Consider the following 25,004-nt stretch of genomic DNA (forward strand, 5'->3'; position numbering starts at 1 on the left):
GGAGCCTATGACTCAGCCGGTAATTATTTCTAATTATTCATTTACATATGCAGACCTCCAGTCCCGCCTGGAAGGGTGAAGAATGGCGAGGAACTCAATCTGTGACCCGGGAAACTGAGTCACTGGATGCCTGAGCGAAGATGCGTCTGACGAGGGAAACAGGGTTGGTCCCAGATCTTTTCCCAGTTCCCACTAAACTGGAAAAGCCGGAGTGAGCAGAGGTAAGATGCCCCGAGCCAGGAAGGAACCATTCCCAGAAAAGACAAGTACATCCCGGGCCAGTGGAAGCTAGAGGATACCAGCGAGTGGGTGTGAGGTGGGACATGAGGTGGGGCCTTGTGGCCCAGAAAAGCCCGTCACCTTTAGGGTCTGCCCTTCAAGCTCTGCGCCCCAGAATCTACCAGCTTCGGCACAGCTTCAGATTTGCACACCCTTTCCTCACCACCCTCCACACACCTATCCTTTGCCCATGCCTGTCACCACACCCCCGATTTGGAAAAGGCAGTTATTTGTGGCCCCAAACTCCAGATTCACATTTCCAACAGCCAGCTGACACCTCCACTTGTATATCTAATGGGTATCTTAAACTTTTAAAACAGCTTTCAACCTGATCCTTCCCGTCACCTCCCCCATATAACATACTAAAATGACACCCCTCTCCATCCAGCTGGGAAAGGCAGAAACCCAGGGTCAGTGTGCCCTTTCTCCTAACCCCACATTCCATTCATCAGCAATCCTATAGCTTGTTTCCAAAAAGTATCTCCTATTGATCCACTGCCCTCAATTTCCAAAACCACCAACTTAGTCCAGCCGCCATTGTCAGTCTCCTGGTCTAATATCTGGCCTCCTTGCTTCCAGTCTTCTCTCTATGACACATGGTTCGCAAAACGGCCAGAGTGATCGCTTTTTAAAAAAAAAGGAAATAAGATCTCATCACTCTCTTGGCTTCAGAATAAAATCTAAATGCCCTAGCATGGTTTACAAGGCTGTGCATAATTGAAGCCTTGTGTATGTTTCCCCTTCGGCCTGTACTCTTCTCCTGCTCCCCACTCACTGTGCTCCAGCCAGGCCAGCCTCTTCACTGTTCCTCACGCAGGCTAAATGCCTTCCCACTGCAGAGCCTTCATGCCTGCTGTTTTCCCTCTCCTCCTGGAGTGTTCTTTCTTCCAGCACTCCACATGTCTGGCTTCTTACCCTTAAGTGTCGACGCCTCACGGAGACCTTCCTCATCCACCAGCCTAAAGGCCCCTTCACGAGCATATCACTTTGGTTTAGTTTCTTCACAGCACTGAATTTGTGTGTGTGTGTTTTGTTTTCTGTTCCCCCTTGACAGTGGAAGCTCCATAAAAGCAGGGACCCCATCTGTTTTGTTCATACTATATCCCCAATACCTGGCACCAACTGGATGCTCAATACATATTTGTTGAATGAAGGAATAAAAGAATGGTAGCCTTTTGGTTCCAAGGTTTATTAACAGTAACCCATCCTTTTTGGCTCCTCTTGGCCCCCCCAACCCCAATCAACCTCCCCACTCTAGGGCTGCAATGAGTCCCCAAATGTAGGAGGTGAAGTGGGGTGGGACAGACTTGGAGGTCATTCAGATCGCTGCCTTCCAAATCCTTTTTTTTTCTTTAATGCAGTAAAACCATTCTTTTCAAACCCCAAATCTCTCACAGAACACCTACATAATGAACATATAAAGCAGGAGTTGCCCTTGGTGAGGGAAAATATGTGGGGCTTACAGCTCTGAGATGCATTGATGTTCACTGCTCTCCTTATTTCAGTTACTTCATGGTATAGACAAGTGAGCAGAGGCCCAGAGAAGGGCCATGACCTGCTCCTCTCTGGACAGGACACAGCCTCTGGAGCCCTCAGTTCTGTGCTCCTTCCACAGCACCACCTGGATTCTAGAGTCTTTCCAGACAGGGCAGAGGAAGCTCCCAACAGTGTCTGCCATGATAGGAGCTTGGGTCTCTTGGTTACCTACCCCCTCAGACTGCTGGTCATGCGAGGGGCTGGCTAGAGGGTAGACTGGAAGTGCAGGGAGGTGGGGTGGGGAAGCCAGGTGTCTGTGTTGGAAGGCTACTGGGGCTCGGGGGCTGGGGGCTGGAGGGCTGGGAGGGGCTGCCCAAGCCTATGGTGGTTTCACCCTTCCTCAGGATGAGGCTGCTGAGCTCCTGGAGCAGCTGTTCCTCCAGGGACGCATGTATCTGGGAGCTGTTCTTTGAAGGGGGCCCTGGAGGGGGCTCGGGTGGCCTCTCCTCCCGGCCCAGAGAACCTGCCTTGGAGAGAAGGGGTTGATCATAGGACCTCTGGCTGGTGAGGGGTTTCTCTGGCTTGGCTGTCTGCTCCTGCATTGTAAAAAACGAGGTGGAGGTGTCCTTGGTCAGCTCGGGGAAGGCCCCCACTTCCTCGTACACTGGCTCCTCATACACAGGCTCCTCCAGTTCCTCTTGCTCCTCCAAAGACCCCTGGGATGACTTCATAGGCTGGATGGGAATGAGTTGGCAGAAGGCAGAATTAGAGTTACTGGGTTATTAATCACTATCATTTATTGAGCTCTTGCTCTCAGCCAGACGCTGCAGAATACTTTCCAGGTATGATATCAGAACAACTGTATACAATGGGTTGCACTGCAAGTGAGCAAACTGAGGTACAGAGAAGTTAAGTAAGTTGCCCACAATTACAGAGAGTAAATGGTAGAGGTGGGGCTTGAACCTAGGTCTGTCTGACCCTAAAATGCATTCACTTAACCACTTTCCTCCTGTTGCTCAGACCTGTAACCACTTCCCGCTTTCGTCACCACATCCTACGATCTCTCATTTTCTTCACGCTTTCTGGCCCCGGCACTCTCTCACTCTCTTTCTCTCTTACACACGCGTGCGCACACACACGCGCCTCTGCTGATGGCCTGCGTCAGGACAAATATAGAAAGCACGCTGGCTCGGTCAGCACGGAGGAACAGAGTGCCGACAGGCACACAGCTGCTGCAGGCACAGTACTCACAAAGAACATGGACAGGGTCCTCCGGTTGTGAAGTCGCCTCTGGGCACAGGTGGGGTGGGGGTGAGGGGAGGGAGAGACAGAGAGACACAATGAGGCCAGAAAACAAGACATAGGGGTGGGGATTGGGGGCACAGAGAAAGCAGAGGGCTGAGCAGCAGGTTGGCTGCGCGGCTAGGGCATAGGCAGGGATCCGGAGGGGGTTGGGGCAAGCTGGGACCTCACCAGGGTCTGATTGGCAGAGAGGAGAGTGGCCCCGCTGTCATCTCCACGGATGGGCAGCAAAGGCATGGTGCCAAACTTCTGACGGGCAAGGTCAGAGGAGGAACGGCGTCGTAAGACCACTGGCTGCTGGTCATCGTGCTGGAGGGAGAAGGAGGGGTTTGCACAGGTGAGCGTGGGAGGTTCTGAGAGGTAGAGCTGGGACCACAGACCTAGCCCTCAGCTTTCTCCTTTCCCTCACCTGGGCTTTGAGGATGCTGGTGGTCCAGTCCCACATCTCATCCTCATCAGTGCAGGACAGGTATCTGGGAGGGATCAAAGGGGAATTTAGGAGAAGGAAAAAGGTCACAGATAAAGGGATGGAGGATGAAAAAAACAAGGAGATGGAGGACTAGGAGCAGGGTTGGGCCACAGGAGAGAAGCCAGGCGAGGAGGTACTCACAGGTGCATCTTCTCCAGTATTAATGTGAAGCCCCACCTAGGAGGCAAAGGAGAACAATGATGGGGTGATTCGAAAGGTCAGAGGGTGGTAGCAGCAAGACCCTAGAAGCGTTAGCTGGGGAAGAAAACTCACGCTGTTGGAGGCTTTAACTTCTTGCGGATTCCCAGGTAGACCTTGGCACCATCCAAAGGCCACTCCCGTTCTGGTTTAGAGCTCTGGGAACATGGAGGGAGTCAGTGAGTTTGAGAGGTGAGAGAAGGCTCACGGTTCATGAGGTCGAGAGGTCATGGAAGCATTGGGGTTATGTGATCACAGGGTCAGAGAGCCAGGGCGGCAGTGAGATTGATGAGTATGGGCTGTGGAGTGAGAGGGTCTGTGCGGTTACAGCCCCTCCACATGGCCACCCAGTGTCCCTCCCCACTCACCCCAGGGCCCTACCTTCTTCTCCTTGAGCAGCAGCAGACAGCGGCCTCGCAGCAGAAAGAACCTCTCCTGGAAGCGGTTTCCCAGCAAGCGAGGTGGCTCCTCTCGACACCGCAACAGCCCCACCCGCGGGCTCTCCCGCCGGACACCTGGGCACAAACGGGCAGTGCTAGGTGAAGGGTCCTGGGGGAGAGGCCTAGGGGTGCTGGGCTGCAGAAGTGGGCTCACCTGTAAAGAGGCAGCTGGCCTGGGCCAGGGAGACTTTTCTCAAGAGCAAAGAGGCTGAGCAGGGCTCTGGGAGCTGGCACCATTGCAGGGCCTGCTCCAGGACCCTTTCCTTGGGGTGTAGTGGCCGCTCTAAGGAGTAAGATGGGGGTGGGTATCAACCAGAATATCCATCCACAGCCTGGAGCCCCCAGTTCCTCTCCTACCAGTCACTCATTCATTTGTCCAGTCCACCATTCCAGCCACAGACAATTTATGTTATTACTGACTCTATCTATGCCAGGCTGTGCTGGCCCCGGGATGCAGTGGTGAGCATGAAATGCATGGCCTGCCTTCACAGAGCCCACAGCCTAGTGAGGGAGCAGACAGTAAACAGGGAAGCAAACAAAATGATGCAAGACAAATACTTATTTTGAAAGAAATGGTAAGAAGCTGAAAGAGAGAAGAACAGGACAGCTACTGAGATAGGGTGATCAAGCAAGGCCCTTCAGAAGGGGCATTTGAAGATGAGACTCGGGACCCTGACAGACTAGGAAGAACAAGTCATGCTAAGATCAGGGGCAGGAGATTTCAGGCATGACAAAATGCAAGAACAAAGGCCCTGATGCACGCAAGATGTGTTTGAGGAACTAAGCAGCCAAGTGTGGCGGGAGCAAAGGGAATAGCTAAGAGGATGGATTATGTGAGATGAGGTCTGAGAAATAAGCAAGAGCCAGACACTCGGGATTTGGGGGGCCATAGTAAGGAATTTGAATTTTATTTTAAGTTCAATGGAAAGCCATTGGAAGGTTTTAACCACGGGAATGGTGTGATCTGATTTAGGCTTGAAATGCTTATTTGGCTGCTGAGCAGAAAATGGATTGTCAGGAGGTGAGATGGGAACTGAGCAACTCTTCCTTTTCCGGGGCTGTACATTTTAGTGGTTCATGTTGGGAAGGAGAGAGATAATGGTGATTCTGATCAGGGTGGTGACAACAGTGGAGCTGGAGAGAGTGATAGATTTGAATAGAATCTACAGAACGAGTTGGTTGTGTTGGGTATGAAGGGAGGAGTCCCAGAGGACTCCCAAGTAGCTGGCCTTGATAACTGGGTGAATAGTGGTGCCACTGACTGAGTTAGGGAAACTAGGAAATGGCCTGGGCTTTTTGTTAGGGGAGGGGGCTGGGAATTGAGTTTGGTCTTTGACATTTTAAGTATGAGATGTTTATGAGACGTATAAGTGGAGGTGTCAAGTAGACAGTTGGATATGTGAGTCTGGAGCTCAGAGGCGAGGTCTGGGCCAGAGAGAAAGATTTGGGGGTCAGCTTATAAATGGCATTTAAAACCATGGGAATGGATGAGTTCATCTAAGAAGAAATGTAAACAGAGGAAGGAAAAGGGTTCAGGACTGAGCCCTGACTCCCTCCAACATTTGGAATCTGGGCAAAGGAGGAAGAGAAGCCTCCTTTGAGGTGGAAGGGAAATCAAGGGTTTGTGAGGTCCATGAAAGCCAAGAGGCGGGAGTATTGAGAAAGAGGGAGTGGCCAACTGTGTGAACTGTCCCCTCACATGCATGAGGACAGTGTCTAGTGTATTGGGTAATGCAGAAGTCATTGGTGACTTTGCTCCCCCACCACACATGCACATGCATACACATGGTCATACTCACCAAGCTCCCCATGCTCGAGAATCTCAAACGTCACCCACAAGTCTGTCCCAGCTGCTGTCCCCCGCATCTCCAGTACCTGGTTAGTCAGCTCCTCGGCAGTCAGTGTTGGGGAAACCTGGGATCAGGGGAAAGCAGAGGACCCTTGCTGATCAGGCCATGGCTCCTGTCCCACAACATCTTCTCATCTTCCCTCCTGTGCCCTCCAGACTGACCTTCAGGGTGACACAGTTGTCTGGGAGCTGTTGCTCTATGTAAACCTCCATGATGAGGTCTCCAGCCTGGGACAGCTGAGCGGAGGGGTAAAGAAGTCAGAAGGACACAGGATACAAAGAATCAAGGTCAGAGGACTCCTCCTGTTGCCTCGTAAGTGCTTCCCCCCAAAAGTCTCCCAACTCTCATCCCCAACGTCGCTCAGGCCCTTAAAAGGGAGAGCTCCAGGAGTGGCAGGAGCACGTCCTCAGCCTGCGCAGGTGCTTCCCGGGCACAGTGCTTGGGAGGACAGGTTTGGTGTCAGACTGTCTGGGTTCCAACTCTGCCACTCGCTACAGTATCGCCTTGAATAACTGACCCTCTGAGTCTCAGTTTCTTTAGCTGAAAAAAATGGGACTATCTACTTCGTGGAGCTGTGTGATGCCTATGTGAGATTATAGTGCTTGGGATATAATGCACCCTCCGCTGTTTGCCATGGTACTTCTTATTACTATTCTCACCTTCTCTAACTTAGCTAACTCTTCCTTGGATCTCTTACACGTGGAACTAAAGTGCTTCTGCCACTATTTCATAATGAAGAATCCTCATGGTGGAATGAATGGAGTAAATCTTAAACCAAACCCCTCTGCCTAAAGCACTCCCCTCCTTGGGTTTCCCCTGTGTCAGAAGCAGAAGGTCAGCTTCCTAGCTTGATGTCCCCTCCTGGCCCACTCAGGAGCCAAGGTCAGGGCATATTACCTGCACATCCTTCCAGGTGGTGATAAGACTGACCTCCAAGTCAATCTGAGCTACCTGGTCAGAGTCGATCTGTGGAAGAGCCGAAAGAGTGTGTGCGCATGTGTGGGGAGGATGCTGGGAAAGGAGGGGAGCAGGGAGGTGTGAGAAACCAGGAGACCTGTATGAGAGGGTTAGAGGCCAGAAGAGCTAAGAACCAGTGGGGCAAAAATGTGCAGAGCGAGGTAGTGGGTAAGAGGGGCTCTGGGGGTTGGCCCCTCCCACAGAGGGCCTGCAGGGGCTGGGCTGGGGGCTTGGAGTGAGCAGGACCCAGAGTCCAGGAAGAGGGACCACAGGTCAGGGGTCAGGAGAGCTTACGTCAAAGACATGAACGTAACCGTCGATGAGCTCCTGCAGCACCCGCACCTCGTGTTCCCCCCGCCCGTCTGTCTGGAACACACTGGGTGCAAACAGCAGGGCCAGGTTCCGCGTGCACATTTGGTTCAGAGCCGCACACTTCTGCACCCTGCAGAGAGGTGTGAAGGTCACGAGGAATGCAGTCTGTGCTGCTATTCATTCAGCAAACACTTATTGAGTCCCTACTGTATGCAGGCCCTGGGCTAAGCACTTGGTATACAGCAGCGAGTAAGACAATACTGGCCTCAAGGAGTTCCCAGTTTAAGGGAGAGACAGATAAGGAATGGGTGATTATAAATACAGCAGGTGTCAGCAAACTTTTAATGGAAGGGACGATAGCACATATTTTAGGCTTGCAGGCCATACAGTCTTTCTCACAACTCCTCAACTCTGCTGTTGTGGTATGGAGGGTGCCATCGAAAACATACAAATGAATGGGCATGGCTTCACACTTTATGTATAAAACTTGATTTAGAACAACGGGCAGCAAGCTGGACTTGGGCCACAGGTCATAACTGGCTGGTCCCTGTGATACAATGTAATCATTACAACACAGCTGGGGTTCACCCTAGAATCATTTAAAGAACTGTCTCCCCAGTAGACTAGTAAAGGTAGATCTACATCTCATTCTTCTTTGTCTCCTACATCTAATCCTTTCCCTGACATGGAATGATAAAACCCATAGTGATTGCTCACCATTTCTGAATGCTTACTACATCCATGCCAGGTGCTGTAGTAAGACTTTTACAAGGATTATCTCATTTAACGCTCATATAACCCGTGAGGTGGATACTAGTCATTACGTCATCTTCCTTTTACAAATGAGGAAACTGAGGCTCAAAGAGAGCAAGTAACTCACCCAAAATCACAGGCTAGATGGTGGAGCCAGACTAGGGCTTAGGTCTGTCCAACCTCAAAGTCCACCTCTGAACCCTTATGTTATGACCCCTTCACTTAACAACTGTTTGTAAGCAAGGGGGTTGGGCAGAGGTGTTGAAGGGTCAGAGAGGGGCCCTGCAGCGGATCTCCCATACTGACCGATAGAGATGCCCAATGAGGGTGGCCAGTGTGCGGCGGTTGACCCGAGGCAGGCAGCCAATCACTTCTTTGTATTTCTCCAGGCGCTGATTCTTTTGGGGCAGCTCTGGGATGGAATGGAGGGTTGGAAAAGATCAGAAAAGGGAGAGTGGAGGGATTTTTAGAGAAACAAATCCAGGATGGATGTATCTCTGTCCCCTTCCCATCTTGCCCTGAGCTGAGTCCCTGGGTGATCTTCCAGGGTGGGGAGTGCTGGGAAAGGGGGTGCCCAGTCCCACGAGAGCCTCAGGGATTCTGGTGGGGAGCGTGGAGTTCTGGTTGCCCCTTGCTTGCCCTAAGGAGTTCTTAGATATCTTGGGAGTACCGGCAGCCTCTCTCCAGCGAGGCAGCAACCGAGCAGCAGTCACTGGGTCATCGAGCTCTCGAAAGAAGCGTTTGAGGGTGTCGGTGACGTCTTCCACAAAGTGCTCCCCTGGGCGCAGCTTCACTGACCGGGCATCCCTCCGGAAGTCAGCCAGGAGCCGCAGGCTTCGGGCACGGGCGCCCCCTTTCCGGTATACGCCCTCCAGACGGAGGCCTGAGAACAGCCAGTGTCTCTACTCACTGCTGCCCAAACACCCACCATCTACCCAGCATCCCACCTGTGACACCCCCCCCCCGCCGACATAGTACATGGCTTCTGGGGGCTCAGAGAGGAGGCAATCTGCTGCCATGGTTTGCTTCTCATGTCTCTGCTCAGTCCTCATCCTCAGAAAGTCTTTCCCTGACCACGCTGTCACACACAGGAGCCCCCACCATTCTCTATCTCCTCATCACTTTTATTTTAAATAGCACTCTCTGAAATCACATTGCAGGTCCTAGTCATTCGAGGATCTCATATCTGTGAATTCATCTACTTGCTAACATTTATTTCTAATGTCTAAATCAATACTGGTGGCACTTTTTCAGTCATTTGTGAACACGCGCACAGGAGAAAAAATTTGAGTTGTCTGTTGGACGTGTTCCCAGCCAAAGTCTCATACAGTAAACAAGTATCTTTTTCATGGAATATTTAAAAGCCATGTTTTTTGCATTCTAGTGCTTTTTTGGGGGGGTGATTTTGCTGCTCAAAATGGCCCCCGGTTGTGGTGCTGATGTGCTGTCTTGTGTTTCTAAGTGCAAGAAGGCTGTGATGTGCCTTCTGGAGCAAATGCATGTCAGATAAGCTTCCTTCAGGCAGGAGATGTACTGCTTGTTGGCCATGAGCTCAGTGTTAACAAATCAACAATATGTATTAAGTAAAATGTCTTTAAACAGAAACACATTAAAATAAGGTCATGTATTGATCAGTTGATGAAAATGTGACCAGAGGTTCTCAAGAACTTAACCCTGTATTTCCACTGGGGCAACAATTCAGTATTCATTAATTCAATGTTTGCAGTAACTTCATAGGATGTAACTACCTCAAATAATGAGAACTGATTGTATCTGTTTTCTTACTCATTACCCATTGCTCCCACTAGTCTCTTTGCTTCATAGGACCTTCCCTGTTCACTGCCATATCCCTGTGTCTGGCAAGTGGGAGCAGCTCAACAAATGTCTGTTGAATGAAGAGTGGGGGCTCAGGAACTGTAGGGGAGTGGGCATGAACACCCACACGCTTTCTTCAGGGCCTTTTCACTGGGCCTCTGACTTAATTCCTCCTAGGAACACAAGGGAGGCTGAGAAGAGGATAGGGGTCTGGTGAATGGGGAAAGTCACTGCATGAGGCTACTGCCAACGCAGGGAGAATGTCATTAGCTGCTGACTATCCATTTTCCATGTTGCAAGCACAACTATTGGTAGGTTCATGGATGTGCTCTTTTTTCCCCTTTATTGCCCTCCTTAGTGTCTGTGAATTTTCCTTCTCAAGGGTTTAGCCTACTAACAGAGGTTCACTGGGGAGATAGATCCTACTTGGTCCTGGAGAATACTTGGGCTGGAGAATAAAGCAGAGGCCAAAAACTCACAAAGAATTCTGGGAACCACTTGCATAGCTGATGCTTTAGGCCTGGAAAACCTCCCACGCAGAATAATAGTGCTTAAACCTCCAAGGATTTGGCTGCACAGCGTGGCTCTGGCCTTGTAGCTGCCCCTTCTTTGTTCTTCATGGCTCTACAACTCCAGTCACATTTCATTGCCACCCTCTCTCTGTGCCCACGCCCCAGTAACAGCTACCTTGGAACATTTTCTACGTGCCATGTCCTGCGCTAAATGCTTTACAGGTATCACCTTATGATCACAACTATCCTGGAAAACGAAGATGGTTAATAGCCCCATTTTACACTTGAGGGAACAGAGGCTCAGAAAAGCAAAGCAGCTTGCCAAGGGTCACACAGCAGAGGCTGTCAGACTGCAGTCTCCGCAGGCAAAGCACTTATATCACCCACTGGCTGTGCCCATGTTCCCCATCCCCCACTGACTCAGTATCAGCCAGTACCCACTCACCATGCTGGGTGACAAAACTGATGCAGGCATCCACGATGATCGGGATGTCACCCCGGCTCATCTGCTGCTCCTGCAGCCCTGTGCCGCCCCCACCCGCTGCTCCCCCAATGGCTGCGTTCCATGCTGAGAAGTCCAGCCGGCTCTCCCCCTGCAGATACAGGGTCCTGAGACCCCAGAGGCCTGAGTCAGAGCCAGCTACAGAGGGTCCTCTAAGACGCCCAGGATCACAAGTACCAGATTTCCCAGAGCCACCAGCAGGGGGCAGCAACACCCAACCCAGACAGGGTCCCCGCACTAGGGAAGGGACTTTGAGGAAGCAGGCAGGCGGTGGACCAGCAGGGTGTGGGCTGTGCTCTAGAAAGAGGGGGTTCAGAGTCAAGGGTAGAGGCAACACTTACCTTCCTGTCTCGACCAGGACCAGATGCTCCTTCTTGTCTGGGGTGTCAGCTGCGGAGACTACACCTGGGAAGAGAGAATCACTACAGATCATCATCATCATCGTCTTCATCATCATGACTAATATTTATGCAATATTGGAGGTATGCAGGTGCCAGGCTCGGAGCCTCACCAACAATGCTGCGTTAAATCCTATGAGTTACATATTATTATCCTCGTTTTACAAGTGACACATAAAGCTCCCAGAGGTTAAGTAACGTGCCACTGATTACTTGCTATAAAATGGCAAAGCTAAACTTAAACTCAGGTCTCTTGTCTGCAAAGCCCTAAAACATTACCCTACACTGTTCCTCTTTTAGGAGAAAGTGACAGCATCCAGCCCCCTCTCCCAGTCCCAAACCAACAAGTGACTCCAAATAATGATAATAACATTTATAATACGTCACATTTACTGAATACTTAAAAGATGCCTTCTGCCAGACTTGGTGGGAAGTGTTGTGTACACATTGCCTTATTTGAAACTCACTACCACCCTGTTACTGTGCCCATTGAAAATATTAGGTTGGTGCAAAAGTAATTGCGGTTTTTGCAATTATTTTTAACTTTTTAAACCACAATTTTGCACCAACCTAATATAAAGCACAGAGAGGTTAAGTAACTTGCCTAAGATCACACTGCTAGGAAGTGAAGGAGTGGAGGGGAGGTATCTAAATCTGGGCACTTTGACTCCAGAGATTGTGCCTGAATCCACTATGGTTCTGCTGTTTCCCATCGGGACCCCCAGATAGGTGGATGTGAACTTTCCCCCCATGGCCACCCTTCATCCCTGTCCCCACCCCTGCTCACTGATCTCCTGTAGCCTCCGAAGGTGCACCATATCCTCAGGGGCTGCAGGGCCAGGGCCCGGTGTTGGACACAGGAAGAGATGGTCACCACGCAGAAGTCCGAACCCTGACAGCCAGAGGCCAGGGGCCAGAGCCGTGTAGGAGGGGGACCGCAGCCACAGGCGGCCCAGCCGCACCAGCCCAGGGCCCAACAACTGGTGACAGCTCAGCGGGGAGAACCACTGTGAGGCAGGAGGGCATGGGGAGAGAGGAGGATGGGGAGAGAGACAAGAGGCGGGGCAGAGAAATTAGAGTGAGAGGGATGGAGAAAGGCAGAGAGAGACATGAAGAGAAAGCAGAAGAAAGAGAGGAATGAAAAGGGATGGGGAGGGAGTGAAAGAAAGACTCAAGAAGAGGACAAGAGGTGGATGGAGAAAGACAGAAAAAAATGTAATTCAATTCAATTCAATTCAATGCGCTCCAGCCAACACAGAAAAGACCCCCGTGTGACAGTCTTATGCCCTTAATTGGGAGATAGGGCTAAGAAACAGTGGATAACCGAATGCTGTAACTGAAGAGTTGTGACGCCCTGGGAAGTCCCACCATGCCAAGGGGCCAGGGAAAGGCTTCATGGAGAAAGGACTATTCGAGGTGAACCTCAAAGCAGTACTTCTCAAACTACCTGTGGTGAAGGGAGAGGGAGATTTTTCTCTTCTTTTCTTTTTAAACTCCAAACTGTCACTAACCGATACTTTCATAAAAAACAATACAAATGAATTACTAGAAAAGTGAAATGAAAAAAGTACATATAAAATATAAGCCCTCAATTTTTATAATTAGATTCCATACATGAAGTCACTCTGTCAAATTGCTATGAAAGACTGTACATGCTGACTCTCAAGTTCTATCGTTGTCCTGTCACGGGCCATAACAGAGTCCACGGGCAGTACCGTTTAACAGTCTACAATCCACATGTTGGGTAGCAAAACTGCCTTAAAGGATGGGCTAGGTTTTTGGAAAGTGTAGAAAATAAGAGGAGACTTGGGCCCAGCTGGGAAGGTCACAACAGAGCCCTTAAAGGACATAGAGACAATTTCTTGGTGTGAGGAGTTATAGGGGAACCAGGAGAGTGGGGTCAGAGGAGTGTCAGATGCTGTAGAGATGACCTAATAAGGCCAGAAGGAAGCCCTTGGACCTTGGCAATGGGAAGTCACTGGCACCCGCTGGGTAGAAACTCAGAAGAGTGTGGCAGAGGAGGACAGCTGCAAGGGGTTAAGGAAGAAACTGCAGGCTGCCAGGGCACATGACTTCCTGAGAAGTGGTCAGGAGAGTGCCAGGGTGATGAGCCGAAGGTGGAGCAGGGCTGAGGGAAAAGCTGTTCGAGGACGGGAGTGACTGTCATCATTTCAGCCCCCACAGACGGTGGGCTTGCTGTTTGCCAGGCAGTGTGGGCCTCGCATGTCTCTAGCAGGTGGGTCTTTTACACCCACTCTACCCCTATGGAAAAGCTCACGTGGCTGAGAGTTGGAGGACTCAGATTCCAGGATGTCCAGGACCTAAACTTTTAATTCCAACGAGAGGAGGCAGGATGGAGAGAGATTTGTTTGCCTGGGAATGGAGAAGCTGGGACAGATGAAGACAGCTTTGCCTCTGGACCTGGAGCACTGGGGGAGGGAAGCGGGAGGCAGAGGCAGCCTCTCTGTGGGAAGAGGCCCAGCACAGCACGGTTTGGGCCATAAGCTTTGAGGACAGAGGCCTGATTTTGGTCCTATGCTCTGCTGCCACCTAGCTCTGTGACCTTGACCAAGTGACTTCATAACCTCTGAGACTCAGTTTCTTTATGCGTTAAATATTAATAATCCTTACCTCTGAGGGTTGTTGTGGAAATTAAATGAGCTATTGAGTGGGCAGTGCTTACCGCAAGGCCTGGCACAGAATAAGTGCTCAGTCTACCTTAGCTGTTAATGGAAGGGGTGGGAGTGGCTGTAACAGCAGAGAGGACAGGATAGGGGCAAGGGGGACAGGGAAACCATGAGCTCACCTTGCCCACAGCACTGGTCCAGGCCTCCAGACTGTCAGCTCCATCTGTGCCAAAATGCTGGATCCTCCCCCCGGTGAGGATGAGCTCAAAGGAAAAGGGGAACCTGGAGAGAAGGTGAGGTCAGGAAGGAGAATGGGGGCCAAGGAGGGGGCTTCAGGCTCAGGATCAGGAAAGGAAAAGGAGAGCTCAGTGAGCATGGGGGTCTGTTACCTGTCAAGGTCACCTGGGTCAGTGGGTGGAGGGCTCACACCCAAACATACAACATCCTGGGGCTGGATGAGGCTGAGGGGTTCAGGACTGCTTTCTGACACAAACATTTCCAGAGCTGCTCCCAGCACGCACCACAGTCGGGGTGGAGCTAAGAGGGAAACTGATGGTTAGCAGGCAGAAGACCTCTGTCCTCACTGTCTGAATTCCCATTAACCAGATCTTTATTCTATGCCAAGCTCTTGGCCTATGTATGATCTCACGTAACCTTCACAACAACCCTATGAGGTGGGTATTATATTCACTTGTTTTGCAGATGGGCAAACTGAGGATCAGAGTTTGAGTAGCTTGCCCAAGTCTCATGGGTAGGAAGTAGCAGAGCTGGGATTTGACCCTGACAGTCTGACTTCAAAGCACAATGCTGACACCCAGCATGGACCCTCTCTTACCCCTTGCACCCAGCCCACTCCTGGGCATGACCCCACTTTCCCATCCCAGCCTTCTCCTCCATTTCCCTCTGTGGTACATGGGTGCCCATCCCAGTTTCTCCATCTCCTCCCATCCCCCGGCTCCCTCCTCACCATCCCGGCCCCTACGAGGGGGTGGGGGTCCAGCTTTGTTGCTGATGGGACCACAGTACAGGAAGCTGCTGTAAGTAGCAGGCACCAGCACCTCGTTGTACACACCAGGGGACGGGTCTGCAAGGGGAAGGAGAAGTGGTCAGGTCAGGCCCACACAACTGGATGGCATGGGAAGGGGTCGAATTGAGGAAGACAGCAGGATAGACTCCACTGGCAGCATGGCCAAGTAGAGTCCAGTGGGGCTGAACCCCTCAAGACTCAGATTAGAAAAGAGGGTGAGATGAGGCCTCTAACCCAGCCCTTGCCCACCGCCTCTCCCCACCATCCAGCCTACCAGGCAGTCAGCCCTGGGTGGAGGCCTGAGCATGGGGCATCCTGTAAGTGTCTTCACCCCTTGGGCCTGACCACCGGAGACCAGCATCTCTAGATGACGGTTTCTATGGTCAGACTGCCCCCAGGGAGATGAGACCTGGCCTACGGCTTGACCCTGGCACTAACACCTCAAACATTCAGATCCACCCCAGGCAGTGTCGCCACCAGTCATTTCGTGACAGCAGGAAATAGGCACTGGAGGATCTGGGGGTTTGGGAAACGGCCCAGGCGGTCTGTTGTGATGGGCTTGGTCGGGGTGAGGTACATGCAGCTCCCTGGAAGAACCACGGCATAGGCTGAGGCTGAGAATTGTTGGAGGGAGAGAGAGGAGGGCACTTGCAGGGATTACCTGGGGACAGGAGACCTGGGAAGCTGCTGCCATCGAGGGCTGAGGGGGACCAGGGCTCCTCGCCCTCAGAGGCCTCCACACAGAGGAGCTGGGTCATGTTCTTCAGCAAACTGGGTCCTGCCACAGCTGCACACAGTGCCTGCAGGGAGGACAGGGCCTCTGTCAGCCCCAAGACCCAAACTGAGAGCCCTAGGGACAGTCCTCAGGACACCAAAAAAGTCTCCTCCCCCAAGTCTAGGCATTTCAACTCAGAGACTGCTTTCTCCCTCCCCATCAACTCCAACCGATCTCTCCTACCTGGAGAAGCTGGCTATGATCTGGATACTGAGGGTGGGGCTTCCGGAAGAGACCCAGCCGGTACTTCCGGGAGATGAAGTCTCCCCGGGGGACTGGGGCTGTATCTGGATGCAGCCCCTCACCTGGGGGTAGGGCCCCTGCCCAGAAGCGGTTGGCGCGATCATTTCCCAGGACAATGAACAACTGCAGGATGACGAGGGGCAGAAGGAAGGGACAGGAACTCAACTCCCCAGACATTCCAATCCTGTCACCAAGCTGTGTCCAAGGTCTTTTTTGGATGTTGTCCTTCCGCCCCCCATTTTCTCCCTCCTCACCTGCACTATCTCATTACTCCAGACACTTGTGTCTAACTTCAGACTCTGCACCTTGGAGATCCCAGAACCCAGAGCCCGGTGCTGACCTGTTAGGGTGTGAGGGCACGTGGCATGGGTACCCTGAGCCCTCCCACCCCAGCCCCCCTCCCTCTCCCCATTTCAGTGAAAGGCTCCAGCCCTCACCTGCACACTGCTTGCAGATGACCACCCCCAGGTTGACAGCAGCCCAGTCTGGGCGGGAGACCCCACAGTCCGCACAGTACCGGTTTGCCCGATTAGACCAAATCTTCTCAGCCACCTCGTAGTCAGACAGGGTCTCGGTTACTGCTTCCTGCAGAGCAGCTGCCCAGCTCTGCCGAGCCCCCCCAGACTCGGCTGTGAAGCTGAGGGGTGGACAGCCAGTCCGTGGGCATGGACACCCCCTCCCCCCCACCCACCTGCCCCATCCACTGGCCACTCCTGCGGAAACCACCAAAGGCCACATCGGGGCCAGCCCAGACCCTCCAACATCCTTGACCCTGCTCCCTGGACCCCCATCAGTGCACACCCTGACATCCTCCTGAGGAGCCCTCCAGTCCTCTGCACCCCTGGACCTCCCTGCAAATATCTCCCCAGCTTTGCCTCCTGCCAGTCTGGGCCCCACCTGAAGGAGCGATGGGGTGTCAGCAGGTCGAAGCTGCGACTCTTGGTCTCCCGGACACTGCAGCCTTGCAGTTCAATGAAGCAGATCCCAATGCCCAGGGAGAAGGCCTGGTGGTGTGTGGGGGGGGGGGACAGTGAGCTGCCAGGATGGGCGAGGCCGGCCCCCAGGGCCCTGGCCGGCACTCCTCACCTGCTCACTCTTGTACAGCGCCAGTTCTCCAGGGCTCAAGGCGGCAAACACCTTGGCCTTGTGTCCCCGCAGCTCCAGCATGCCTGTGCGGAGGGGGCGGGGTGGCTGGGGAGGGCGGGGGTGGCCCAGAAGGCGCTGCTCCTTCAAACAGGATTGCAGCGTGGAGCACCACGTGTCCCGCTGAGCTGGTGGGGGACAGGGAAGCAGGTCAGTGGGCGGTGTGCTCACCCACCCACCCCCGCTCCCATCCTCCACCTGCTCACCCCTACCCAGTGGTCCCTGTTCCTCACCCTCACTCTCCGTGCGGAACACAAACACCCTCTGGCTGGTGATGACCTGGAATTTGTTGTCCTTGCTGCTGCGGGTCATCTCAATGGCGGTCAGAGGGATCACACCCTTGGGGAAGGGGTCCTGGAGAGACAGCCCAATGACCCACGGAGAGAGGAACTCAACCATGTGTGCTGACCCCAGGGGCCTGCAGCAACTTTTAGTGAGATCAGCACTCATTCCACGAGCAATAGGGAACCGCTGCTAACATTGCTACTTCAGATGCTGACATCAGTCACGTGGTAACTGCCCCCCACCTTCCCGCCTTCCGATCCTGAGCCTCTCAGCCCTCCCTCTCCCTCTGCTAGGCCTCTCATAGCATCTCCTGGGCCCCCACCTTGTCACTGCCAAAGTACATCAGACTCCTCCCATTGAACTGCACAAAGCGCCTCTGGAAGACGTAGTTTCTGGGGAAGGGAGGGGCCAAGATCAGTGAGGCTGCATCCTTGGGGACTCCTAGGGTCTGTGACCACGTGGGACCTGACCTCTACCACTACCACCCAGCCTCCCTCCCATTCCCTTCCCAGCAGGCCCACCCCTGAGGGGAGAGCTTGTCTAGCCAGCCACTGAGCAGGGGCGTAGGGCGGTCTGCTGTGGAGGAGAAGCTGGCATAGGGTGAAATGAGGTCATCACTGGTCTCCTCTGTGTCCAGCGTGGGCAGCGAGAGGGTGGAATCCCCGGGCAGCTCAAGGCTGGCATAGCCAGTGTCTTCCCGTGCCTCCAGATCCTGCCTGCTGAGCCTTGTGGGGGCCAAGACAGGGACACACGTTAGACCCAGTTCCCTGGACATCCCCACCCACAGCACCTAGTATGCCTGGCAAGTACTGGGTCTGCTTTTCAAACAGGGAAATAGGAACATTGGGAACCCAAAACATGAGCATGGGCCTTCTTCCCTGCGCACACTTGGACTTCTTACTGGGAAAACATCAGTGCCTCTCTGCTTTCAGTATTACTCGATAGAAAAGTTGGGGGAGGGCTGTGTGGATGGCTCCCTGTCACGGTTGCTTCTATCTAATCAATAAGTCTTATTGGTTCTTTCTCCAAAACGTTTTTGACTTTATCTCCCTGAACCAAGTTCCCATCAGGGTGATGTGAATTGCCTAACTGGTCACCTGCTTCCACTCTTGCCTTCCCTTCCACATCTGTTTTCCCGCCACCACCAGATGCTCTTTTAATAATGCAAATGAGATCATTTTACTCCCCTGCATGAAACTCTGCGATAACTTCCCATTTGCACTTAGGATAATTCCAAATTCCTTACCATGGCCTGCAAGACTTTGGACAGTGAGACCCATGGTTACTGCCCTGACCTCCTCTTGAATTACCCTCACCTTTGCTCACTGCAGTCCAGCCACATTCTCCTCCTCTCTCAGAGCCTTTGCACATGCCTCAAACATGCTTCCCTGGGCTGCCTTTCCTCATCCTCAGGTGTTTGCTTATGCCATCTTCTCAGAAAGTTCTCTGTTATCCTCTATCACTTCCCAGTAGTTCTTAATCTCAGCAGCACAAAATCACTTGGGAAAGTTAAAAATATAGGAATATGGGCCCCATACCAGACACTCAAATGTGAACTTCTGGGAGGGGGGACCATACATCTGTAGTTTTAAATGTTCCCCGGGTTACAGAGCAACTAAGGTTGACAACAATTCCTCTACCTATTTGTTTCCCACTTCCCTGAGAAATTGAAACAATCAGACAAGAACCTCCGCAGACTCCCAGTGCCTCCTCTACCCAATTTCACACATACTCTGCTTTCCTCCTGTTACTATAATAAACACCTCTGTCTAAAGCCAGTCCCTCCTCTGTGTAGTACTTTATCTTATTTCTCTCACCTACACAAGGACGTCGCTCCAGACTTTCTCCCCTTTCTTTCCCCTACATCAGCTAATTTTCCCTCTCTACTAGAATCATTCCCATTCACCCATAAACACACGTAACATTCCATCCTATTAAAAACCCTTTTTTGATTCCACTTCCACTACCAACGACTCCAACTCTCTGCTCTTCTTTGCAGAAAAACTCCTCAAAAGTGTTGTCTATGTGTTTCCAACTCCTTCCATTCTTTCTTGAGCCCACTCTGATCAAGCTTTCACCCCCACCACTTGTCAAGGTGCCCAGTGAGCTCCATGTTGCCAATTCCAGAGGTCAGTTCTCAGTCCTCATCTTACTTGACTCTCAGCAGCATTTGACACAGCTGACCTCTAATACACGTCCTTCACTTGGCGCCTATGACACCACATTCTCCTGTTTTTCCTGCTCCTTCACTAGCCATTTCTTTTCAGTCTCTTTTGCTCATCCTTCCTCTTCTACCAAACCTCCTGATATTTGGCCAGGACTCTGCGCTTGGTCCTCGGCTCTGTCGAAACTCGCTCACAGCTACAAACCCCCATCCAAATGCTGACAGCTCACAAATTTCGATCTCCAGCTCAGACCTCTCCCCCGAACTCCAGGCTTGCATATCCAGTAGACTGTTGGTCATCTCTTCTTAGGTGCATAATACACACTTCAAACTCAACATATCCAAAACTGAAGTCCTGGCCTACCCCACCCCACCCCCACCCCACTTTATGCACAGTCCTCCCCATCTCAGACCAGGCAACTCCAGGAACCTTCAGGTGCTCAAAACAGTCCTGTCCAACAGAAGTCTATGTGAAAGCCACACGTGTAATTTTAAATTTTCTAGTAGCCACATTAAAAAAATAAAAATAAAAAATAAAATAAATGAAAAGAAAAAATAAAAAGAACAGGGGAAATTAATTTTAATAATATATTTTATTTAACCCAACATACCCAAAACATTAACATTTTAGTATGTAATCAGTATGAAAATTATTAAGATAATTTATACCTGTATCTATTATATTCATCTAGTACCGTATTGCTTTTTTTGTACTAAGTCTTTGAGATTTGGCCGTTGTTTTACTATTACAGCACATCTCACTCCAGACTCACCACATTTCTTGTGGTCAGTGGTCACATACGGCTGGTGGCTACCACACTGGACAGTGCAGGCTCAGACTGAAACCCTTGAAGTCATTCTTGACTGCTTTTTTCTCTCACACCCCAATTTACTAGGCCAGTTTGCCTTCAAAACATAACCAAAACCAAACCACTTCTCACCATCTCTACCACCTAGCCTGAGATGTCTCACCTAGATTACTGCAATAACTTCCTAACTGGTCTTTCTGCTTCTGCTTTTGCCCCCTACAGACCATTCCCAACACAGCAACCAGAGGGATACTTAAAATGTAAGTCCAACCCTTCCAGTGGCTTCCCATTTCACTGAGAGTAAAATTGAAAGTCCCTACAAGGTCCTGCCCCGTCTGGCCCCTTTTATCTCTCTGGCTGCTTCCCACTCAGCCAGCTCTGCCCCAGCCAGCTTTGTCACAGCTCCTGGATCACCCTAGGCACACAGCCTCCTTGAGGTCTCTATTCTGGATGCTCTCCTCGCCTGGGACACTCTTCTCCCAGATATCATTGTGGCTAACCCTTACCCCCTTCATATTTTGCTCAAATGTCATCCTCCTAATGCCTTGGTAACTCTTAATGAAAAACCGCAGTCCACTCTCCCCTTCACTCCATCCCAGCCCTCTTACTCTGCTTTATTTTTTTCCATGGCACTTAACACTTCTGAACATATGGTGTAACTTACTTATTGTATCCATTGTTAATTGACTATCTCCCCACAAGGGTAGGGATTTCAGATTATCCCAAGTACCTACAACCATATGTCACATGTAATAGATGCTCAATAAAGATTTGTTAGAGAATGAAAAGCACTTCTCCTTATTTTTTATTTCCTTTCTGCCCCACTGAGTCACAAGCTGCCAAAGGTGGGGACTAGGTCTGTTATATTCATCCTGTCTGTGAGCCTGTACAGATATAGATCCATTGGCAGGTGCACAATGGACATTTAACGGACATTTAATGAATAACTGGAAACATGGCCACCGCTAGCTCCTCAAGCTTCCCTGCTTCCTGCCATCACCACCCTACTGACCACTCACCTGTGTTCAGCCCTGTCCTGACAGACACCTCTGCCTTCTCTTCTGTTGGGTGCCCCAGGGACCCCCACAGGCTGGACACCATAGTACAGGCAACCAGGGTCCATGATGTGCACTGTCAGGAGGAGGATGGGGCAGACAGGAAGCGATCAGGTGGGAGTGTCTGAGGTCTCTCTTCCCCCAGCCCACGATAACCCACCTACCTGTGCCTGTGGTGGGCCTGACGGCAGGGGTAGGGACAGCTGTCTGGGAGCTATCTGGGGCCCTGCAGAGAAAGGTCTAGTGGTCATTAAGGGAGAGAAGAAGAAGGACAAGCCCTCATGCCGTGCTCCTCCCTGCTCCCACCCAGTATTGGATCCCCAGGGACCCAACCCAACTCACGTGTCCTGAGCTGTCTGTGGCCCGCCTCGTAGGTCCAGGCCGAAGTAGATGGCATTGGGCATCATCTCCACAGTATTCAAGGTTGAAGGCTGCTCAGAGGAGGAGGTGGGGAGAGGGGGGGACCTGGGGCTGGACTCCGGGCTCCTGGGCACTTCTGGTCTAAAGAGGGCTGGGCTCAACCCAGGTCTTTGGGTGGCAGTGGGGCCACTGAGCCCACCAAATACTGTCCTGGGCTTAGGCACAGGCCTGGGGGGCTGGGCTTGGGGAACTGGGCTGGGGGATGGCTCCATGGTACTATGTGCTTGGGGATCCAGGGAGCCCTCTGCAGCTCCCGCTTGCAGCAGGCGCAGAATGCGTTTCCGGTGCCCAGTGGCGCTGATGCCCAACTGCCTCAGCTCCTCGTGACCCAGGCCCTGAGCTGCACCCGCTGTAGCCAGGCCATGCCTCCGGAACGTGTCTGCATACTGCTCCAGGTGTACCGTGGCCAGCCACACAGAGATGTCCAGGTCCTGAGGGGCAGCCATGGGGGCTCAGGCCATTGCTGGGGGGAGGGGCAGGGTGAAGGGAGGGCTTAGGCTGAAATTCCCCCTCCCTGTCCCAAAGTCTGAGGCGTGGGCAGGGATTACCAGACTCCAGTCTTTCTCCAAAGAAAAAGAACCAGAGGCCTGTGATCTGTAGGCAAAACTATCCCACAACATCAGAAAGGACTTTCTCATTACAGGAGGATCCCTTCATTTGCAGATGAGGAAACTGAGGCCCAGCAAGGGGAAGAGGTTTGCTCCAGGATCATAGCAAGTAGATGCCAGTGTTGGCCCCCAAGCTCCTGACCAACCTGGGTCTGGGTTAAAGCTCTGCCTCTGCCAGACTGCACAGTCAACTAAGGACGGGACAAGATGCTAAAAACCCTGCATGGATGTGGTGGAGTGGGATGGTGCAGAGGAGGGGCCGTGATATGGCCTGATCCCGCTGTGGCATGAGGTGGGGACAGGAGCAGCTGTGGCGTAGGAGGAGGTGCAAATCCCATTCCCACTGGTTTCCAGAGCTAAGGTACAGGCTCAGCAATGGAATACTGGTCATTCCCAGTTCCTCCTCCCCTTCCACCTATTGTCTCTGCTCAGACTTCCTTCCTGTCCCTCTAGCCGCCCCCACATCCTGCCTGCCTTGGTCAGGCTGCCCAGAGAGCCCTAACTAGTCCCAGCATGTGGGCTCTGGCCCTGGGCAGTGAGGATGGGGAGGAGAACTGGGCCAGAGGGATGAGGTACCAGAGCCCAGGGGTACTCCAGGGTCTTACTCCCCACCCCACTGGGGCACGTTCACATGCCCGCGTGTGCACGTCGGCACCCACGCTGCAGCGGGCTCAGCAGTGTGAAATGACCTCCCCCTACCTTTGCTGTCTCCAAGCCTTCCTTCCCCTGCCCATGACCTTGGGCTCAAGTCTCAGAGACCCCTAGACCTAGCTCTGATTCTGGCTCCCCTGAGTTTTATCTCTGCTCTGTCCCTGTCTCTACCCCATTTCCGTCTTAACGTCCAATTCCATCTTTGTCCCTCTCCTTTTTTGCCCTCTGTCATTAAGCCTCGTCTTGCTTCAGTCTCTAACTTTAACTAGATCTTTAGTCTGTGTCTTTGGTCACCTCTGACTGGGTTCCTGTCTCTCCTCCTTTCCCGGTTTCTCCCGCGTGGGGTCCTGACCAGTCCTCCCTCTCGCCCCAGCATCCGCCCTGGCCTCCGTCTACGTCTCAGTGGCTGGGCCCCATCCCCAAGCGAGGGCCCGGGGCTGCGCCCCTGGCACTGACTCAGAGCCCAGCTTCCCGGTGACTCAGGCACCGCCGAGGGCATGGGACTGGGAACCAAGAGTTGCGCCGGGCAGGAGCGCCGGGGGCGGGCCGGGCAGCGCGGGGCAGCTCGGGCTGCGACGAGGGAGGGGGCAAGGAGGGAGGGGGCAGAGGCCCAGCGCCCGTCGGGAGGGGCGGGTCGCCGCGGGACGGTGGGGAGGGCCGCCGCCACAGAGGGGCCCTGGGATTCCCACGAAGGCCTTCGAGGAGGTGATGGGGAGGAGTCTGGGCAGCAGGGGCCCGGGGGCGCGGGGGTCCTCACCTCACTGCGCGGCCGCCGTCCGCTGCCCGGTGCCCGGCGGGCTGTCCGAGGCTCCGGGTCCCGCCGCGCCGGCCCCGCCTCCCTCAGCCCTCCCCCGACGGGGCCCAGCCCCGCCCCGCCCGCCCGTTCCCCTCGCGGGGCGCGGGGCCCGGGCCACTCCTTGTGCAAGCGCCGGCCTTCAAAAGCTTTGGGCTCCTTACCCAACCGCAGGGCTTATCTCGGGACTGGCCCGCTCTTCCCTCTTGGGGGCCGAGAAAGAGGCCGGAACAGGGCTGGAGGCCAGGACAAAGAGGCAGAGATAGAACGGAGATGGGGACGGGGAGAACCAGAGAGAAAAGGAGAGCGCTGCGGAGGACTGCTGCTTTTCCTCCCCGTCTCGCCAAAGAGGGAAGGAGGAAAAGGGTCGGGGCCTAAGCCCCCAGGGCACCTCTCCTAGGCCCAGCGGGGTCGCTGGACCCTGGTGCTCAGTGAATGCGGGAACGGAATGTGGCATCAAGAAGTCACAGATGGCCCCAGCTTGGAAAGGAGGGAGGGAGGGGGAAAGGAACTTTTCAGCAGTCCAGCGATCTGACCTGTGGGAATGGGGCAGAGGCCCAGCAGAGGAGTCCCCATCTGCTTTTCCCTCCCCAAGGGCCCGGCCTAAGTTTCTTCCCAGGGATGAAGGTCAGCAAGGTTACATTTCTATTCCCAAACCAGGGTGAGGATAAGGCCGGCACCCAGCAAGCAGCCTTTTCATCCTTGGGAGGAGCCCCTTCTCCTCATCCCCCTGCTGAAATTTTTTTGTGGGGAGGTTCCTGAGGAGAAATGGCTCCTCTCCCCTCCCTAGTCTATCTGGGATCCCCAGCCTTGAAGCCTGTCCCCCAGAGCCTGAGGCACTTCCCCCTCAGAGCTGGGCCGGCGCTTAGCTTTGTGTGGTGTTGGGGGGGAGGGGGGACTGGCCGGCTGTGTTTTCCTGTTTGTATGAGAGGAAGTTGGCTGTGAGTCAGCAGACACAGGAACTGTCAGCAGCTAGGGGAAGACCCCTACCTAAGGGGAAGGTGAGGGGAGTGTGAGGAAGTGGTCCCATTTCTCCCAGTTGTCCCAGCCAGGAGAGGAGTAGCCATCTTCAGCTTCCTGGAGCCCTTCCCTCTGAGAAAGCGAATGCTAGTAATAATCAATACTTAAAATGGCCATAGTA

At 53.0% G+C, this 25,004-nt stretch overlaps 1 protein-coding gene and 1 long non-coding RNA gene across 3 annotated transcripts; one reads left to right on the plus strand and one right to left on the minus strand.

Annotated features, from left to right (window-relative positions):
- Nucleotides 1-1,452: 1,452 nt before the first annotated feature.
- ARAP3 (ArfGAP with RhoGAP domain, ankyrin repeat and PH domain 3) lies at nt 1,453-23,951 on the minus strand. 2 transcript variants are annotated; one of them, XM_074313690.1, is made up of 33 exons: nt 23,828-23,951; nt 21,734-22,274; nt 21,556-21,617; nt 21,356-21,467; nt 17,885-18,088; nt 17,686-17,755; nt 17,312-17,432; nt 17,022-17,206; nt 16,833-16,939; nt 16,373-16,572; nt 16,190-16,275; nt 15,876-16,058; nt 15,579-15,717; nt 14,858-14,974; nt 14,280-14,427; nt 14,070-14,172; nt 12,051-12,270; nt 11,207-11,270; nt 10,809-10,972; nt 8,707-8,919; nt 8,343-8,448; nt 7,266-7,413; nt 6,912-6,980; nt 6,176-6,250; nt 5,964-6,078; nt 4,319-4,447; nt 4,106-4,239; nt 3,800-3,882; nt 3,668-3,703; nt 3,467-3,530; nt 3,229-3,366; nt 3,007-3,045; nt 1,453-2,489 (listed from the first exon to the last, which is right to left on the minus strand). In XM_074313690.1, exons 2-33 carry the CDS (start codon nt 22,255-22,257, stop codon nt 2,004-2,006), a joined length of 4,644 nt encoding a protein of 1,547 aa, XP_074169791.1. In that variant the 5' UTR covers nt 22,258-22,274; nt 23,828-23,951; the 3' UTR covers nt 1,453-2,003. The 2 variants fall into 2 exon arrangements, with proteins under 2 accessions (XP_074169791.1, XP_074169792.1); XM_074313691.1 differs by lacking the exon at nt 3,007-3,045 and having other exon boundaries at nt 1,852-2,489.
- On the plus strand, nt 6,196-11,457 carry LOC141567285 (uncharacterized). Its single transcript, XR_012489805.1, has 2 exons — nt 6,196-6,326; nt 11,224-11,457. It is a non-coding gene; the product is annotated as an uncharacterized LOC141567285 (long non-coding RNA).
- Nucleotides 23,952-25,004: the final 1,053 nt, after the last annotated feature.

Source organism: Rhinolophus sinicus, linkage group LG10 (genome assembly GCF_036562045.2).
Source record: "Rhinolophus sinicus isolate RSC01 linkage group LG10, ASM3656204v1, whole genome shotgun sequence".
In the NCBI taxonomy this organism is placed as follows: domain Eukaryota; kingdom Metazoa; phylum Chordata; class Mammalia; order Chiroptera; family Rhinolophidae; genus Rhinolophus; species Rhinolophus sinicus.